Source organism: Sceloporus occidentalis, unplaced genomic scaffold, assembly GCF_023333645.1.
Source record: "Sceloporus occidentalis isolate IW3139 unplaced genomic scaffold, rSceOcc1.0.p SCAF_71, whole genome shotgun sequence".
Classification (NCBI taxonomy): Eukaryota; Metazoa; Chordata; class Lepidosauria; order Squamata; family Phrynosomatidae; genus Sceloporus; species Sceloporus occidentalis.
The window spans coordinates 1,742,374-1,763,402 of record NW_028317051.1 but is presented as its reverse complement, the minus strand read 5'-3'; the positions used below and the strand labels follow the sequence as shown (position 1 = coordinate 1,763,402).

Sequence of the window (21,029 nt, the reverse complement as noted above, 5' to 3'; positions counted from 1 at the left end):
GACTTCCCATTGGCATAAAATATATATATAAAAATAGATTTCTTGAGAGAGCATCCTAAAATCCAAACTGTGCAAGTCAGATCTAAGTTTATGTATGGAAAATATATATATATATTCATATATATATTCAAATTTACCTTTATGCCTTCAACAAAAGCAATGTCTTAAAATTATAATCTTAAAAAACAAACAAAAAAAACCACTGTGAAATAGCAAAAAGTGGCATGCCTGTAGCATTTCTTCTGGCCTTAGATCTTAGGAATGATTGATTATTGGCGAGTTGGACGTCACAGTGCTTGTTTGGGCAGAAGGAACTGCTGAATAAATTCCTGACATTTCCTCTTGTCTGTGTTGGTGTGACTTGTACGACTAGGTGGGGGTCGAAGAAGCAGGTTTCCAAATATACTTGCTGTATAGGAATAAACAAAAATATTGTTTTATATCCATATATATATATATTATATATGTATAATATATATAATATATATACACATACACACATAGGTATACACACATGCTAGTGCTCTCCAAGCTATATTTTATTTAGGCTTTTGCCTAAACTGTACAGATCAAAGTTTTAAAAAGATATTTACCGCTGAATACACCTTACCAGTATTATTATTTATTTTATATAGCGCTGTACAATGGGTAGGCAGGACATAACAAGTAGTATATAATATAACAATATGACAGGTGAGAAGGGCCCTGCTCAAACAAGCTTACTATGTAGAGGGTGTTATTGTGTAAAACACCCGGTTAGGGATGGACCAGCCATCTAGTAAAAGTATTGCAGGAGAGGGACTAGGAAAGGTGAGCTAAAGGAATATGGGGCAGTGTTAATGTGTAATGTTGTAAGCGTCCTCAAGAAGTGGGTCTTGAGGGATTTTTTGAAGGATAGAAGGTGGGGTTAAGATGGATAGACCGAGGGAGGGCATTCCAGAGGATAGGGCAGAAGGAGATCCTTGGATGAGCGGAGATGAGTGAGCAGATGCAAGTAGGGGAAGCGCTGGGAAGGGCTCTGAAAGTAAGTCAGGATTGTGAATTAACAATAATATTGTAATGGGGATTCTTTATAAGGGATCTTCCACCTGTTAAACCTTTAGCATGATGACTTGGAGATATTTGGTTTAAAAGTAGGGGGCACTTTTACCTCAAGGGAGCAAAACTATATGGCAAACTAGCATTATCTAATTAATTTCCTCTGCTGAAGTTTTGTCTCTTTGCACAGCCTTACAGAGATTGCCTGAACCCATAAACAACAATCAGGAACTTAATAGCTGAGAGATAATTTAACGGAGGGGAATAATCACACAGTAAATGCCATTAAATATTTCATTTTCTATTCAAATAAACCTATGTGAATGTGACTGATCTGCATTTGAACCCCGTTTAAATGTATGAATATAAACTGTGCTTACCCAGTATATTGACATCCAAATGGTTCCGTGATGAACTATTCAGCAGTTCTTGCAGAAAGGATACCAGGTAATTAAATACATTTTTGTGATAAAGTGGCAATGATGCTATCACCTAGGAGCGGGAAAAGTGTCAGTGACCATTTACAAAATTGCTATGAAGATACTCCATTGCTTTAATTCAAGGATATCCTCCCAATCACACAAAGAAAACAAGACACTAGAAACAAAGTGAAAAGAAAGGCAAAAAGAGGTGCAAAGTAGTGCAAATAATTTAGGTAGTTCTGGAGTACAATCAAAGTTACCAACATGGATATTTTATACAAAGACCCATCGACAGGCAGCCTGTTTAACTACATTGTAGTTCCAAACAACTATTACAGAAACCTCAACTTTAATTGCACCAGGCCAGCATGGCAAATAAATCCACCCCTATCCATCAGGGTTAAACATATTGAAGTGCTAGTAACTTTCAAATTAGCCAAAATATTAACCTCTGTCTCCCCAGCCGGGATTAGCAAATCTGTCCATGCAACAGTCTGGATTCAATTCTGTAACCTTCTGCTTGGCAGGTACAACCAATGGTCCACAACATCTACTAAATTGTGACCTTGAGTTATATTTAGGGTACACTTTTGTGAATTCCAAATATTTCACATGTAATCCAAGCAGCTATTTTTGCTATGTTCTGCAACAGTTTTCAAACCACATATTCACACTGATGGTTATGGGCGACATGTTACAGAGTGCCAGTTGTCTGGAGGAAGGCTATTATGTAGTTTATTTCATAATTTCACACGGTGAGAGTGGCTCTGCTCTATGCAGAGATATTCTAATATACCGTATTTGCTCGATTATAAGACGACCCTGAATATAAGACGACAAATCTGAATATTAATTTAGGAAAAAAATACAATAATAATAATAATAATAGGGTTGAATATAAGACAACCCTATAGGAAAAAAGTTTTACCAGTAAATGTTACCGTATTTCCTCGATTATAAGACGACCCTGATTATAAGACGACCCCCCCCCAAATCTGAATATTAACTTAGGAAAAAAAGAAAAAGCCTGAATATAAGACGATCCTAAAGGAAAAAAGTTTTACCAGTAAATGTTAATTCATGTAAACTATTTTTTTTTAAATAAAAGCTATGATTGAGAAAAATATTTTTTTTGTTTTTATTTCCTTGTATTTTCCAACCTGTCCCCCAGTTACGCACATCTGCCCCCAGGCTTGCCACACCAATATGGCACTGTGGCCCATGATATGCCTTTTAACCCTCTAAATGCCACTGTGCCCCATGGTATACCTTTTGACCCCCTATGTGCCACTCTGCCTCCAGAAATGCCTTATACCCCTATATCCCATTCTGGCATTTAGGGGGTTAAAAGGCATATTATGGGGAAGAGTGGCATATAGGGAGGTTTAAGGCATTCAGGAGGCAGAGTGGCGTATAGAGGGTTAAAAAGGCATTTCTGGAGGCAGAGTGGCATTAAGGGGGTTAAAAGGCATTTCACAGAGCACTCTGCCTCCAGAAATGCCTTATGCCCCCATTTAACACTCCCCCGCCCCCCCAAACTTACCGGTGCTTCTGACTTCCCTGTCATGTAGCCGGGGCAGCGTGTAGATCCCACGCACTTACGCTGCAGCCGGAAGGAGGCGTGGCTAGCAGCGGGGGTTGTCTGCATCCATCGCGCAGACCTTCCCCGACTGTCAGAGATCGGAGTTCCCCGCACCGGTGCATCTCTGACAGTCGGGGAAGGTCTGCGCGATGGACGCAGACAACCCCCACTGCTAGCCACACCTCCTTCCTGCTGCAGCGGAAGTTGTCTACGCGAATCGTGTAGACATCTACACGCTGCCCCAGCTACACACAGAGGACTCAGAAGTACCGGTAAGTTGGGCGGGGGGAGACAGGAGGATCCAGGTCCCCTGCAGCTGCGGGGGATCTGGATCTTAGTCGTCTCATAGTCAGACCTATTTGAGGGTATTTTTCAGAGCATTTGCTCTGAAAAAAACCTTGTCTTATTATCGAGCAAATATGGTAATTAAACAAAGAAAACAAGTAATTTCCAATGCTACTGTTATAGGGAAAGTAGTGTCCCTGATGTCTGTTCCCCACTACACAACAATGCATATCAAAGTACCGAGAATCCCCCCACGCAAACGGGACACAAAGTAAAATAAATGGGACATCTCAGCTATCATGTGCATTAAAGTACATATGATGGCTTGATTGTCCCTTTGAGATGAAGATGAGCATCACGATTTCTGAAATTAACCAAAGCACTGTGTACTGAGTCACCTCTTTACTGCTGGCATAATCTCCGACACATTCCAAACACCTGTCGTAATCCTGGTAGCAGACCACAGGTTCAGGAAGACTCTCCAGGAACAGCAGCAAGGCTTCAACAACAGAATGGTTACTACCAGCTAGCCAGAACATTAAGGAACGTGCAATACAGACACATTTAGATGAGGACATTTGTAGGATGTGGCACTAGATGCGACGTTATTATTTTCACCCATATTTAAGATCATTAGAATGGAACACATAACACCTAAGCGGTAATGTATCAAGGACTATGGTATGTGCCCTATTGGCATTTACTAAACAAGGGAGAAAGCCTGTATGCATTTTATTGTTTATGGTCATTTTTTGGGTCACAGAGAGCTGTTTACCTTACTTATGCCACGCACTAGCCAGACAAAGGTATCTATAGTAATTTGTCTGCTTGTTAAGGTAGAAGACAAGGTAGCTACAATAATAGACCAGGGAGGAGCAGTAGATATCACCTACCTACATTTCAGTGAGACATCTGACATTGTCCCTCACAGAAGACACTAAATAAATTGCAGTGTTCAGGTTTGGTACTGAAAAAGGTAAAACTACGCCTTTCTGCAGATGATAAGAAGGTCTACAAAAATGGTAGGCGTTCTGGGTGGAATAAGCCAAATGACTAATGATTTAAGTAAATTAGAGAGCTGCAGTTTAAGGATGATAAATGGAAAATTATGCACTTGGGATGTAAAAATCCAAAAAGCAAAATACAGTATTAGGTGCCGCCACCAACAGAAGAGAGGAACTTAGATGTAATTATTTCTGAGGAAATAAAGGTAAGTAGACAGAGGCCCCCCCTACATCATGCTGTGCCCCAACGTGTGCCTCCTCAATTGAAACTCTGGGTTTTTTGCAGCAGCAGCGAGGAAGTACTGACGGGGAGGACAGAGAGGTCATATGAAGTCATATTCCGGCGCTCAGCAGTGAGGCAGCGCACACCGCTGCAGAGCAGCGAGACAGAGGCCTCAAGCTCCCACCACAGGATGTCTGCATGGTAAGTGAACTACAAAGGGGGCTAGATACTGAGAAGTGGAGAGAGGGGGGTAGACAGTGAAAAGGGGAGAGAGGGTAGATGGTGAGAAAGGAGGGTAATAAGAATATTGAAATAAAGAGTCAGAATGAGTGAGAGAATTAATTTGTAAGAATGCATTAATGTGTAAATAATTTGTGTGATTGTGTGAATGAAAGTGTGCTATATCAGCTATGCTATGTTTCCATCCATTATTTATGTATACCTGCAAATACAGGATTTGTATGTCTAATTCAGTTGATACCTGCGATGCTGTTTCTGTGTGTGGTTTATTTAATCTATACCCTCAGTGCTGAGTTTAAATGTGATTTTCAGTTGCAATTCTGGGTTTGTGTTCTGTTGATCTACCTGCAATGCTATGTTTCTGTACATTATTTATGTATATGCAAATAGAGTTTTTATTCGGTGGATCTATACATGCATGTGCTGTTTCCATGTGTTGTTTATTTGATCTATATGCTTTAGCCTGGGAATGCGATCATACTGCTGTAGTGTGCCCTAAAGCTACATCTTTATTATGATCATATGACATGGAGCATGGGATACAGCAAACATTTTCTGAAAGACAAAAACAACATACGATTGTCTTATTTTGCACCAATCTATGATAAATGTGAAGGAGAGTTGCAAAACCGATCAGCAGCATCAAAAACGTAATTAATTGACAAAGGACCCTTAGAGGTCTGAAAACGTAGATTCTATATGTGCTAATAAAATCCTTTGTGGTTTGGCATTTTAAACTCCCTATTCGTTTGGAGCAGTGATCAGTGCGTGGAGCAGACAGCCTACTATGATAGCAAAAGTAAAAAAAAATGTGTGCCAACAGGTATAGTTAGTTCAGATGGCTGGAACACTTGAAGAACTGCATGATCCCTGCTGTCATGTAGGGGGATCAGACATTATGACACAATCAGCTTTCAAAAGAAAGCCTTCTCTGTCCTTGAAAAATGAAAAAGAGGAATCATAGCTAAACAAACATATTGTAGAAATCCAAAAAAGCTCCAGGTTTAGTACCCTCAGTAAAGAAGGGGTTAAACTGCGTCCAGAAAAACAAAACTTTCAACACTAGAGGGCACTGTCACACTAACAGCACACAAAGGAGTATTCAACAGGTAGTGGTTGATATAGTGCTGGAACATAAACACCAAAAATGTGAGCCATCTGCTTATTCTATATAACTTAATTTAACAGAGGTGTACAAATTGATATTGTCCTATTGGGTGATTGAAGAGATATCTAATGCTTCGGATGTAATCAAGTTAACTGCTGCAGAGATATGTACCGATACCTGCTGAGCGTCCTGAATACAACAGAACAATCCTTATTTCCGACATGTGTCTATCTGTCATGGGTAAGAATTAATTGCGTGTTCATCATGAATAGTTCTCTGGACATCCCTGAATATCATTTTGGGTTTGTATATTATTAGCTAACAGAAGCTGAGGCGTTTAAAAAAAAAAAAAAAGAATAGTAACTGGAAGGATACAAAGGTATTCTGGAAATCCTGTATCCAGACTGTCTCTGATGGCTTCAAATTCAGATCTTAGCCCTGGCTGCTGGAACAAATCTTCCTACAAGTACAAAAATAAGGAACATGGAATAATGTTTAATACAAATATAGCTATCAGGTAACAGCAAACAGAGAAGATTGTTTGCCCCTGGTGGAAACTGCAGTTACCGCCATCCCCTCATATCTGCCCACTCTCCTTTTGAACCATTTTGTTTTTATGTGCGACTTTGGGTAAGCTTGCTGCAACTCTCCATACTAGAATCTGTCGCAGTGCCTCCTTTACAGCAGATCCTACATAGCCTATACTGTATATATATTGCTTAATTTAATCTGTGAATTTAATGTACTGTATTGCAAAAGGTGACAGATCTGCTTTTCACGTGCCACACATTACATTTAAATACAAATAATCAACAGCACGTTCAACGTTAGAGAAAATCTAGAAATTAAAGCTTTGCATGTCCGAGGCCGCATCCTTCTATCCAATTACAATACAACTTCTATTCAGCTCGACATTTCAATCGGGCCACAAGACATAAGTGTTTCTGACCTCTTGGGAAGCATTACGATACAAATGGTCAACCAGCATCCAGAGTTCTTTCGGGACATCAAGAGGCTTCTCTTCACCAACAAAGTCTTCCTTCGTTTGTAGTGGCATGAGCGCCTTAGAATAAAGAAACATTTGAAGAGTCAACGCAACATAGTATATTTCTTATTTCCAAATTATTCTGCAGACAGTTCCCAGTTCACAGGGCACCCTCTAAATCTAATTTTGCTATTAAGACAAAAGGATGTGCTCTATGCCAGCTATTATCTGGTGCCCTAATATTTGATTAGGACAGCATTTATATCATAGAATAATAATATTTAATCCATCCCTGGTACCAAACATTTCCTTTCACCTATCGCCCCCTATGAAAAATCTGAAATGCTACCAGCTGCCTGATCTTGTCAACGGGCATGTCTCGGATGGGCTCTCTCATGTGGCACAACATCTGGATGGACGATCCAAAGCAGCTGTGGAGGTAATTCCCCGTCACGGACAGAAAAAAATCCTTCCCTCTCTCCAAATGGAGAACTAGAATATCTTCAAGGATCTCCTCAGCAGAGTTGAGTCGAGCGGCTGACTGGTTGTTGACAAACATTTCCAGTTCTATCTCTGCTTTGGCTCCTATAGTAAAAAGAGAACAATAGCTCAAATTGGGGAAGTACGTAAAGGACGTAACCATGCTTTATGTCATGGCAACGGTACTTCTCTCTACATCGGCGAGCATTATACAATAGATGACGTGACTTTTTGTGGAAACGGTCTAATCAGCTAAATCGTCTAGACTGTGTGTAACAGGACCATTTGCCAAGTCTGACAGCCTACTACCCCAAACTGATAAATTCCTGTATGTTGCCCTGTTACTTAAGGCACATATACAGTATGCCTGCCTCTCTTTATCATGAAGAATAAATTACAATGTTATATCCTCCCTATAATACGGATCCTGGCAATCACGCACATAAGTACTCTATAACTCCAACTATTATTATTGCTAGTTAACTCTGGTCAAAGAAAGCACGGACTCATTAACATGCCCCTGTCATTGGTCCACGCTGGTTAAGGAATAAACAGAGAGGTAATATTGGTCCAGCTCTGGGATACAGGGAATAGTAGGAAAGGCAACTTATTGACACAAGGTCATTTCAGTTCCTCAGGGACTAGCACAAAAGGAAATTAGCACTACCTGGTGTGAGAAATCCTTTGCTTGGATTGGCCCTGAGCCATTGTTTGCTATAAAACAATTCATCCAGCTTAGTGATGAACTCAAACTGACACGCCACTTGCCCGTCATTATGAATGGTGAATGTCTGGACTTGCAGTTGCATATACTTAACATCCTTGAAGTGAAACTACAGAAAAAACAAACACACAGGACTGAAGATCAGAGTCTTTCATTTGTCATAAACACAACTTTAAAGCAATCATATTGTTAATTCATATAAATTGGAACGTAGTACGTTACAACATGCACTCATATGTATCCATACACTTGTACCGATTTACAAGATCATTCTAGCATTGGTTATAACTGGACACGCACAGCGCAGTCTATGAGATGAAAGCGAAGTGTGGTGTGAACGATAATTACACAAGAACAAATAGAGAAGGTGCTAAGTAATTGGATGAGCTTGTACATGATTTCCGAAGGTTCCGAAACGTTGGAGGATGGGATAGGTAGACTACAGCATGTTACCTCTGTCTGAGACAGGCTTGCTGAAGGAATGCTGTCGTTCTCCATTTTATCCAACGAACGAACAATTTCTTCAAAAGTTTTCTTGTACAGCTTTCCATTAACTACTTTCACCTGCAAAAACGAGAGTGTGCTCTGTTGACTTCCTCTTAACTTCCCACAGAAACATGTCAAACTTCTCCAAAAATTTAAGTATTGGTTTTGAGGGGAACCTGGCTGAAACGTACCTTTATATATATATGCTAGATTATGTCTTCAAGTTTTTTTTTTAGTTGTTTTTTTTATTAGATTTATGATATGCAGGTACATTTTAAGATAATTCTTTATCACTGAGGTTTACCCGCCTGTAACTTGTTTATTTATTTTTTAAATTAAGATATTTGAGTTACTAGGTAGGAGCTACCTTAAACATTTGCTTCCCTGTGCTTTTTTTCTGTAAATGTCACAATAATTTAATCTGACCGGAGCCGACTTTCTTTCTTTCTGGTTTTCTTAAAATTAGGGTGAACCTAGGGTGGAGGGAATGGAGGAGCCGCAGAACGAACGCGTGCGTGTATGTAAGTGTACGGTGTTCGAGTGACAAAAGGAGGAGTATAGTAAGGTGTGTGTGTGGGGGGGGGGGGCACAATAGGTGAGATTATGGCAGGGGTGTCCAACCTGAGGCCCTCCAGCTGCTGCAGGACTACATCTCCCATAATGCTCTTTCAGCTAAGGGGCTGGCTGAGGAGTATGGGAGATGTAGTCCTGCAGCAGCTGGAGGGCGTTAGGTTGGACACCCCTGGATTATGGGATGGGCATGGGGACCTGTACTGGGCCCCAAGATTTCTAATAGCGGTCCTGGATGCACCAATGGGGAAGAACAGGGTTACCTAATTAGCTACCCCCCCCCCCCAGAAGTCAGAGATTACATGGAACAAACCTGTTTATCACAGGATTCCTGGCGGCTACATATGTTGATCAGCAACATGAAATATACAGAAACATGTGTACAAATAAAAGCCTGATGCATCAATCCATTCTTACACCATTGTGTTTGACACCTTAAAGGTGGAGGCTGTCTTTTTTCAGCACTTTTTCTGTCTTTGTTCAACGATAAAACTTCCTGGTTTTGCACACAGGTTACAAAAAAGTCTAATTTTGAACCCTCAGCCTCCTGAGAGGAGCTTGGTTGGCCTTTGATATGTACAGTTAAATCAGTGAGATTTGTTCAGTTTCCTAACCCATTGTTTTTTGTATTATACAGAGCTGTATATATTTCTTGGTGGCGAACCAAGTGTTTACCCTTCAAAATGAATAGTGAAACAAAAGCATTAAAACCACAACCCCCCTGCAAATTCTCATTTTAGTTAGTAAACCCCTTTAAGACTAGACAGGATTAAATGTTTGGTTTTTTTTAGCCATTTATAATGAATTGTGATAAGCCTGCCAATTTCCAACACAAGAGCTGATCTAAAAAAAACTGCGGTCCTATTGCCAGTCACGGAAGCGGATCGTAGGGCGAACCTTACCCCAATGTCAAAGACAGAGCTGACCGGTTTGTGGTCGCTTGTTTTGAGACTCATGTGGCTTCGGTAATCCAGCTGAGATACATTTTTGCCTTTCCACAGTATGCGATCACACCAAGCTGGAGCACGGCACTTCTCACTATAGTCCGAGGCAAGGAGGGAAGATATCTTAGCTGACATATACCAAGTATTACAACTGGATTTTGAAGAGATGCACATTCAATGTGGGTTTTTTTTCCCCAGGAAGCAGTGAGTACATTTCACCAATTTAAAGTTGATCGACTTTCCCAATGTCGGTTTACAGTTATATACCGCACATAAACCCAAATTTACTTATTAAAATAAGATGACTAAGATATCTTATTTTAATTAGTAAATTTGGGTTTACGTTAACCGACATTGGGAAAATAAAAATTCTTGTGCACAAGTGGATCTCAATTCATCCCCAAGAAAGTGTTACTACAGTTTGACTTTAAATGTACATTTTTATCCTAGAGGCTTTATTGTGACGCTACACCCATTTCTGCATTTTCACAGTATAAATGATAAATACTGCATAATGACTGAACGGTTGCTGATGCCAAAGCAAATCAATGAGTTGAGAGTTAATTAGTTATTTTTCATTGAGTATGTAATGGTCTTTATTTATAATCTACCTGTAGAAGGCAGTGTAGATTATTCTTGTTCCATGCAATTAGATATAATCTATTCAGTTTCTTATCACCTTTGTGACAATTGACGTGCCAGCAGTAGCGTACCTAGCGGGGGGCGGTCCGCACCGGGTGCCGCTCATCAGGGGGGTGCCAACTTGCCGGCACCCCTCCAGAGACAGACAGCAATGTCCGCCGCTGGAGGAGCAGGCTCGCAAGGGAGCGGTATCGGAGGTCTTTAGCAGACCTCCGGCTCCCTTGAGTGATTTTAAGCCGGGTTCAACCCTTGAACCCGGCTTAAAACCACTCAAGGGAGCCGGAGGTCTGCTAAAGACCTCCGATATCGCTCCCTTGCGATCCGCGCGGCAACAGCTGCTGTGCGCCGGGATTTGTTGTCAGATCCCGGCGCACAACACTGAAACCGCGCCCACTGCCGTCCGTGCCCTCTGACCCGGAAGAAGACAGAAGAACTGAAGAAGAGGAGGAAAAGAAGCTGTAAGGAGAAAAGAGGAAAGGTAGGAAAGCAATCAGTGAGTGAGTTGATTGGTATGTGTGTGGATTGGTATATGTGTGGATTGGTATGCGTGTGGATTGGTATGCGTGTGGATTGGTATGCGTGTGGATTGGTATGCGTGTGGATTGGTATGCGTGTGGATTGGTGTGTGTGCGAGTGATGGGTGTTATGCTGTTCCATTTCCAATGTATTTTTCATTATATAATTATGCTCTAGTACATCATAACTCCCATCACTCTATACTGTTCCATACAGTGGCAGAGCTGGGAGACAGAGGCCTTGCACCCCCACCGCAGGACTCCTGAAAAGTAAGTGAACTTCAAAGTGGAAGAAGGTAGATAGTTAGGAGGGGGTAGATAAGGAGAAGGGAGTGAGACGGGGTAGGTAGGACAAAAGGGAGTGAGAAGGGGTAGATAGGGCAATCATACTCCTATCATGCCAAGTCTGCGAGTACATCCTGGAATCTGGGTATGCCTGGGCATGATAGAAATGTGATTGCTGTTAATCATATATATATATATATATATATATATATATATATATATATATATATATATATTAATATTGTTATTTAATTGTTTTGTCCTATTTTGGTGTGTTACTTACTTGAAATAAAAGTGTTAGATTTTTTTTTATGGTGTGGGGGGGCCCATATTCGGTTTCGGCCAGGTAAATGCTGCATTTTCAGTCCAGAATTCGTTTCGGTGCATCCCTACTACTAATGAAGTGGTAGGCCTACACCACATCAATGTTTGGCTTAGTATATAGTGATAGGAGTTATGCTGCACTATTGTCAATGTCTGGCTCAATGTATAGTGGTAGGTGTTATGCTGTACAACCGTCAATGTCTGCCTCAGTATATAGTGATAGGTGTTATGCTGTACCACCGTCAATTTCTGCCTCAGTATATAGTGATAGGTGTTATGCTGTACCACCGTCAATGTCTGCCTCAGTATATAATGATAACAGTAAGTGTTATGCTGTACCACCTTCAGTGTCTGCGCCGGTATATAACGGTAGAAGCTATGCAGTTTTAAAGTGTGTGTGTGGGGGGGTGCCACATACAGGATCCGCCCCAGGTGCCAAATACTCTAGGTACGCCCCTGCGTGCCAGGCACATCACAGAAAAGAATCCCATTAAATATCCAGAGCGATCACGTGGCTCAGTATGATGTCACAAAAGAGGCGTGCCTTAAATGGGCGTGGTTTAACGGGCGGCAGATTTAAAAGCTAGCATTGAGCCTTTGCTGATTGCTGTTGTTTTGATTCCCTTAGAGCTGCTGTGCTGTACTGTGCTACGTGCTATTGTCCTTTCTGTTGCTGACTCCGGATTGTCTGACCTTCCTGCTGCTTCTCTGGTATCCTGACCCTCGACTTTGCTGTTTGCTGGTATCCTGATTTTGGCTCCTCTACTCAATGACCCGTCTTCCGTAACCCTGACCTCGGCCTCCTTTCTGATCACTCTCTATCCTGCATCCAGGACTCCTCGCCAGTAACTATCCAAACAGGCCTGGTGCATCTGAGCTCCCCCTGCAGTCTGATCACAGGTACTGCAATCAGAAATGCAGGGCAACGGAGCCCTGCTTACCGATCGCTCTACAATCAGTAAAATATAAAAATTATTATCTTTAATTTATATAGCGCCAACAATTTACGCAGCGCTTAATACAATATATATATTCAAGAGATATGACAAGATGAGAACTGACAGACAAACTGATACATGAGGTGGAGAAATCTAAAAATATTTTTTTTTTCAAAAATGTAAATAGATGCCCGAACACTTTGCACCCCTGCTGCTGGAAATATACAAAAAAAAAAATACAAAGTACAAAAAAAAAGTTATGTAGACTGTAGACTGTAAGGAGGCTACTTGTTCTTATTGCCCTATAACAAAAACACTTTATATCTAAAGAAAGCCCTTTTTTGTCCCGACAAAAACAAAATACACTAAATGAGAATGCAGAAAATTGCAGCTAAACACATACACCACAGAAATGTTAAAACAATCCAGTCACGAAGGGTACAAAAAAATCTAGTCACCAAGGAGTTGAACTGAACTAGTGGAATTGACTCACCTTGTGTCCCACTCATCAGAACCAGGATCATACTTGTACGTGGGCTGAAATTTTATTTCTCCCTCTGTAAAACCTTCAAATACTGTCCTTTCATCAATCTGTTGCTTAAGCTATAAACAGATGAATAAAAAATAGAAATCTGTCAAATACAATAGTTTGCTCTAGAGTTATTGCCTACAAAGTTCTCAAACCACTCCAGTGTTTAAACTCTTTGCACCAAAATAGCAATAATAAAGAGCACCCAGGTGATTTAAATACAGCATACCTAAATATTTGTCTATAATTATTTTTGCGTACGAAAGACATTTTACAAAGTGAAAACAAATAAGGCCTTAGTTGCCAGTTCGGAGAGCCACAAGAAGGAACAACACATACAACCTCCGAAGCCAGAAGCAAACACTCCAGTTCTATGTGGACGCATAAAAGGATGTCGTTACCTGATCAAACTTGTAGAGTGTTTGATAATCTTTGTCTTCAATCAGTTTCTTTACTTTCTCCATGTCTACTTCTTTTAATCTGTAGTTTAGGTCTCCAAGCCACAAAACCACACTACAAAAATTGTATAACATAATGTTAGGATAAGTAGGGAGTGGCAAAGTGAAATACAAGAAACAAGGTCAAGGCGATACCTTTACTGGGTAACGGAGCAGAAGAAGATGCAAGATATCTCAGTTATTTTGAAAGCACTTACTCAGCTAGCCAATAAAGGTGTTACCATGACTCTACTCAAAGTTGAATTAGAAGAGCAACATTTAAATACTTAATAATTGCATTTCTCTCTATATAAACATCAAAGGCACTGTGACTTTTGTTTCCAAATAATCGTGATTTGTTTGCTTTATTGTATCTTTGAGTGTGACATTAATCAACTTTCCAGGTAAATGGCAAGCCTAAATACAATTATATAAAGCCATACTGTATGAATTGAACTGTATGAGTTTGAAAAGAAACAAATCTCCAACTCATACGCCGAAATAAGCAAACAATGGTTGCTAAACAAAGGATAGATCCCCGGCTTCCAAAACCGATGTTCTTGAAAAGATGAAGAGCAGAGTTACCTCCCTGCTTGCAGTGATACCGCTGTGGGTAATTCACAATGACACTGTGCCTCCACTTTAGACCTGAACTAGTTATATCATATATTTTTAGATAAATACAGGTGGGTACAGATGTAAACAGTCCACACGATGAGACACGCACACCATATTTTTGTATGAAGCACTAAGGCAGCCATATTGAGTTTTAGAAGGACATCCAACGCAAAGAACACACTGCTCCAATCTAAGGCTGAAGCACAGCATGTGTATATTGAAAACAACAAAACAATAGCATAACACTGCTTATAGTCCTTCTGAAAAAGGGTCTGTGTTGTGAAAACATTTTAATTATGCTTTAACTGCAACTTCAGCAAACTGGACATTGATATACACCTGTGCAGACACCCACTCGCATTTCTATTATATGTTGCTGGACTGGAGGTATACAAGTATAGGTGCGTTTGATGGTAAGTTGAAGATGCCCCACTCAGTGTGCTTTATGATCACTTTAACCCCTTCGTGACAAAGGCTGATTTTACTTTTTGTGCCCTTCGTGACAATGGCCGTTTTAACATTTCTGCGCTGCTCGTGTTTAGTTGTAATTTTCTTCTTTCCCGTTTACTGAACCCACACACATTAGATATTGTTTTTTTCAGGACAAGAAGGGCTTTCTTTAGATGACATTGTTTTGATTGTATCATATTATTTACTACTAAAAAAAGTATAAAATATGGTGAAAAATTTAGAAAAAAATGACTGTTTCTAACTTTTAGTTGAAAAATCTTTTACTCATCTATAAAAGGTAATGAAAAAAACCTGCTAAATGGATTCTACTATTTGTCCTGAGTTTAGAAATACCCAATGTTTTTATGTTTTTTTGCTTTTTTCTACCCATTATGGGGCAATAAGTACAGGTAGCGTTTTGCTATTTCAAAGCCATTTTTTCCAAATCTGGTAATTCTTCCCCTCATGTGCCATTTCGGGTATCTTTGAACCCGGCCAATGCAATTTACCCCATCAAATCATATATTTTTGAAAACTAGACAGCCCAGGGTATTCCAAATGCTAGTATTTTAACTCTTTCCATGCACCATATCTACCACCAGTTTTTGTCAAACTTTGTGGTAGTCATTTTTTTGCATTTGTTTTGTCACACACATTTTACTTCAGGTATGAATTAAAAGGTTCTCGTTTATGTCACTATCACAAAACACCCCAATATGTGTTCAGCAACATCTCCTGAGTACAGCGATACCCCACATGAATGATTTTGCCTGGCTGTTTGGGGGCAAAAGGGCCACATTTGGGGCATGCGCATTTTTCAATGTTGAACTTTGGCATTTGGGGATCCACTGCCCGTGCCCCATTTGGTACATCTTTGAGCCGGGCCATTTCAGTGTGCCCAATAAACCCATATATTTTTGAAAACTAGACACCCCAGGGTATTTCAAATGCTAGTATTTTAACTCTTTCCATGCACCATATCTACCACCAGTCTTTGTCAAACTTTGTGGTAGTCATTTTTTTGCATTTGGTTTTCCACACACATTTTACTTCAGGTATGAATTAAAAAGTTCTCGTATATGTCACTATCACAAAACACCCCAATATGTGTTCAGCAACATCTCCTGAGTACAGCGATACCTCACATGAAGGATTTTGCCTGGCCGTTTGGGGGCAAAAGGGCCACATTTGGGGCATGCGCATTTTTCAATGTTGAACTTTGGCATTTGGGGATCCACTGCCCATGCCCTATTTGGTACATCTTTGAGCCGGGCCATTTCAGTGTGCCCAACAAAACCATATATTTTTCAAAACTAGACACCACAGGGTATTTTAAATGCTGGTATTTTAACTCTTTGCATGCACACATTTTACCACCAGCATGTTTTCAAAGTTTGCAGTAGTATTTTTGTGTGTGTATTTTTCCCACACACACCTACTTTATGTATGAATTTACAGCTCCTGGTATATGCCGCTGTCACACGACACCCCATAATGTGTTCAGCAACATCTCCTGAGTGCAGTGATATCCCACATGCATGGGTTTGTCATTTTTGTGGGAACTAAAAGGCCACATTTGGTACGTGTGCATTTTTCTAATTGGAAATTAGGTGTGTGGCCATCCTTCCCCCGGTGTTAATTGGGACGTTGTTGAACCCGGCCAATTCAATTTACCCCATCAAATCATACCTTTTTTAAAAGTAGACACCCCACGGGCATTTAATATGCCAGTATTTTAACTCTTTCCATGCGAGAATTGTTTTAAGCTAATATGCTAATTTTAGGACTTGCTCACAAAAATATATTTTTTATATATATATATTTATTTTTTTTCTTTTTAAAAAAAAATTTTTTACATTTTTTTTCAACTTGGAGGTTCCCCTGATAGTGACATCAGTGGGAAATGATTTTTACATTTTACTAGTTTTTTACTATTTTTTTTCTAATTATTATAAATTTTATTTTATTTTTTAATTTATTTTTACTAATCACACTGTGATTAGAAAGCTGGCTTCCATTGACTTGCATGGTGAATGCAGTACCTGTATTCAACCTGCAAGTGGAGCCAAAGTTCTCTAGATGGTCTGGACTGTCTAGCGAACTTTTAAAATTTGTTTGTTCCTGTTACAGGGCAGCGGCCATCTTGCTTGATGGCGAAGATCATCGGCAGCTGCGGCTGTGACCGCTCTCCGGAGCGGTCACAGCCCATCGAAAGGTAAGTGTTTGGTGTCGCTGGATGCCTCCTGATCGAGGCATTCCAGCGACACCATTTAAGTTTAGGAGGCGATCGTCGATCGCCTCCTAAACGCTTTTAATACTGGCGTCCGCCGCCATACAAAGTATGGCGGATGTTGACGCCCCGTGGAGGGGCCAGAGATGGCCCCTTCGTTCCGATAGCGGCGTTGCTGAATGCCTCGAGGTCGAGGCATTCAGCAACGTTTTTTGGGTGCAGAAAGCGAAAACAGATCGCTTTCTGCACCCGTTTAAAGACGTGCCGGTCCTGGCACGTCAATTGTCGTAAAGCACATGCTTTTCCGTGTCGTGCCAGGACCGGCAATTGTCGTTAAGGGGTTAAGGAATACTGACATTGTTTATTATCTAAAAACCATCACTACATTGTGTTATGGGCATGCCGAGTTAAGTATACTTTTCACTTTGCAAACCGGAGCGTGCAAACTCACTCGTGCTTGTGAATGGGCAGTGGTGGAAGCGTGGGGTCCTCTTGGGAGAAATGCATTCGTGAGCAGATTTCTCTGAAGTCCTGGTTTCTTCTTTCATATTCTTCTACATGAGCGGCCAAATGAGCATTGACAACACACAAGTGCGTATTGTGAAATCGGAACCGGATTGCGACACCCCCTTTGTTACCCTGCAAAAATATTTTTTTTTTACTAAAAATGGCAGATCAACAGCAGACGTGGACGACTGTCTTACCTATTCAGACATTTGTGTAACTTCGCAAAGGCTTAGTGCAGTGCCACTTTGTTAAAACGGTGTGCAACACAAAATGGCGAACGTGTCCCCTTAATTTTCAAGGGTAAGTAGTCCCAGGGAACATTTCTGGATATTACACTTACCATTCTTCCCATTATTCCAGTGCCCACTGTTTCAGCTTCAACTTCTGAGACGTATATAGCTAGCTCCTTCTTCACATACAATAGCAGCATTATGCCAACTAGTCTGACCAGCTTGATCTAACATGAAATAATGCAGAGCACCATAAGTCATTTGTCCATGTGGTTACATAAACACAGAGATGAAGGTGGTACTTTCTAAAGCCAACAATCACCTACACAATGTTTTCTCCCAATAATTTTGTCTGAAATTCCAATGCCATCTGCTACAGACAGAATAAAAACTACATATATGGCTGCTAATATAAACTGTGATACCTTTTCTAGCAAATGCTCACAAGGAGACAACACATGATTCAACAAATATAAGATCAAACAGCGGTGGGGGGAACTCATCTCTGACGGCCAGAGGGTGTATGCGCGATGGACACAGACAACCCCGGCTGCTAATGGCACCTCCTTCCGGCTGCAGCAGAAGTTGCCTACGCGAATCGCGCAGACGTCTACCTGCTGCCCCGACTACACTCCAGGGAGTCAGAAGCACTGGTAAATTGGGGGGGGGGGGGGAGAAATGTATTAAATGGGGGGCATAAGACAGGAGGATCCAGGTCCCCTGCAGCGCTGCAGGGGATCTGGATCTTAGTCTCATAGTCAGACCTATTTGAGGTCTGATTATAAGACGACCCCTTATAATTGAGCAAACACGGTATATCCAAAGCTACATTTTCCTACAACGAAAAAGTTTTAGAAGGCAGGGGGAATATGTTTGTATTTACCTTATTCCTAAATACATCTCATTATGTTCTTTGTATATTTCTAAGGCATGTGCAAAATGTTACATTACACAACCCTCTCATGATCAAAGGGTTAACCCACTGTTTTAATCTACCTAATACTTGAGTGTTATTTCTCTCAAGCCGACTTCTTCCACCACAGGTGGAGGATAGAAACAGCAGAGTAAGCAAGCCAGTTGCATAGAAGCTCTTAGGCACAACGAAGCTGCTAACTAAATCTGCAGACAAGTTCAAGGTTCAAGGTCACGACCCACAAGATGCATATTTTCTGTTGTTTAGCTGGACGCTTACTGTGAATACGCAGCTCTAAATGGAAGCCAATGTAAAACAGAACGCACAACATCTAGAAAAGGAATCAGCTCCCCTCGCTGAGGTTACTGGCAGGACACGAGAGCCCATAATCTTTTCATCATTAAAATAATCCTGTGCTTAAAGGTGGATTTGGACTTCCAAGTACAGGGAATGTGTATAAACTCTTGATGTACATGGGCAAAGCTGTAGTTTCTGATTTTAAAAAATAGATGCCTTTCTTTCACCAAAAGTTCAGTTCAAAGTCAAAGTTTCCAATTCATGACCACAAACAAGAGCAAGAATCAACATTACAAGACAGAGGCCAAATTCATAAGAACAAGCTAAAGGCTAAAAGTAAGACACTACATCATCATATCATATATAATATTTAATATACTGAGTTCCATAATGATAAGTTATTTTGTCTACAGGACCACAGTTTGAATACTACAGTATACCTGTGCATATAATCATTGGCGCAATACTGCACGTTTGTGACAGTTGACAGAACTTTATGGAGCATCTAAGCATGGGTCCGCACATTAAACTTTTATAAATCACAGAAAGAAATACACAGGTTTTCTCAAAGCTACGATGGCTCTTTTTTTTTTTTTTTACCTTTGCATAGTTTGCTCTGGGGTCCAGTCCATCAGATACAGCTTTAAACCATTCCTCTTCTTTGGGCGTGTCGTTAAAAAAGAAAGCTTCCTTGCTCAGATCAAGCTCCTGAAACCTAGGAAAAAGAAGCAGGTGTATTTCAGCTACCGATTTCAAGACATTTCAAGACAGCAAATACAATTTGACACTGGCATATATTCACTTTTATTTGACTTTCTCTTTTTTATTAGACTACACATTACATTTAGAAGTTATTATTGGTCTCAAAAAATATATAGCTCTATAACTTTAATAAAGTTCAAGGTGAATTGTCTTGCGTTGTTTACGTACCCAATACAGTACACATCAGGAGGCTCCGAGTCTTTACCGAGCCACAGCTGTAGACTCTCCTTGGGAGACTGTCCGTTGACGTTGTATGTTCCAACAAAAAACCTGCAAATGATATTCGTGTTTGTTGTTGTGTGCCCAATTTTCCATTTATTACTCTGATTACCAAAAGCAGGGAAATAAAAATATTAAGGCTGCTGCATAAGAGCTGCTGCCTTCCGTATAGTGAGCAATAAATGAAAAGTTCTGATTAGTGAATGAGACGCTTCTCATGATCGCCTTGCACAGTTACCTGTAGTTCTGGATTGAGGTGTAGCTCTGTTCCTTTTTGAGGAGCTCGGATTTAATCAAATTGTCACGCAGCCCGAATTTGGGAAAGGGCAGCATTTCCGCTTTGTTTGCCGCGATCATGTCTGCTGAGCGCACCATGTCTGTGATATCGGATTTAGCTTTATTGTGTCTGCAAAAGAAAGGCAGTGGCACCAGGTGAATTCACAAAGTATCCCGCACAAGATCTGTTTATGCTCGCAGGTAGTGCTGGACAAACCGATTTGGAATTGCTTGAGCCAGAAAGAACATTTTGGGAGCTGTTTTTTTTTTTTTTGTTTTTTTTTTAAAGAGCACGGAAGGTCTGTATGCAGAGATCAGTATATGAAAGCACAACATATTAGTCACCGGCAGTAGAATTCTAGGGACCTTGCTCACAAGAATCTTCGGACCCAGCTCTAGTCACCACAGTTACAGGATTTTAGATCCTATTTGCATTTTAACGTGTTTCAGGCACGGCACGGCCAGATTAATGTTAATTAATGTTTGTGTACTAAGCAGCGAGCCCAGCATGTTGCATAAGTCGTGGTGCTCATTAACATACCTGATGCTGGTCTGCAGAGAACTCGAGGGTTCATGCCTCTGCCCACTTTTCAGCCACGGTCCATTCTGATAGATGCTTTCAGTGCCTTGACCTGCATACGGATGAGAAAAGGGATATCTGTCTTCTTACGATAAAACATTACCAATGCTAGACAGCAGTCATCCGACAAAGGAATTTTCAATTAATCCTACTGGCGGCAATATTAATGTAATAGTAAAGTACCTA

At 40.6% G+C, this 21,029-nt stretch overlaps 1 protein-coding gene across 1 annotated transcript; it reads right to left on the bottom strand.

Moving 5' to 3' along the window:
- Positions 1–287: 287 nt before the first annotated feature.
- Positions 288–20,383, bottom strand: LOC149286260 (type II inositol 1,4,5-trisphosphate 5-phosphatase-like). Its single transcript, XM_089494309.1, has 16 exons — positions 20,226–20,383; positions 19,937–20,038; positions 19,607–19,721; positions 17,907–18,023; positions 17,511–17,698; positions 13,726–13,837; positions 13,289–13,398; positions 10,050–10,185; positions 8,545–8,655; positions 8,035–8,200; positions 7,237–7,472; positions 6,852–6,965; positions 6,278–6,362; positions 3,726–3,853; positions 1,419–1,530; positions 288–409 (listed from the first exon to the last, which is right to left on the bottom strand). The coding sequence occupies exons 1-16, from the start codon at positions 20,360–20,362 to the stop codon at positions 288–290; spliced, it is 2,091 nt and encodes a 696-aa protein (XP_089350435.1). The 5' UTR covers positions 20,363–20,383.
- Between the last annotated feature and the right edge of the window lie 646 nt (positions 20,384–21,029).

What these genes read in the sequence shown, in the direction of transcription:
- LOC149286260 (XM_089494309.1), bottom strand. Translation starts at nt 20,362, where the DNA reads ATGGTGCGCTCAGCAGACATGATCGCGGCAAACAAAGCGGAAATGCTG. An exon ending in CAAAGGATTTCTCACACCAG is followed by an intron (nt 7,473 to 8,034) that starts GTAGTGCTAATT and finishes TTTTTACTATAG; the next exon opens with GAGCCAAAGCAGAGATAGAA. An exon ending in ATCGTAATGCTTCCCAAGAG is followed by an intron (nt 6,363 to 6,851) that starts GTCAGAAACACT and finishes TTGTACTTGTAG; the next exon opens with GAAGATTTGTTCCAGCAGCC.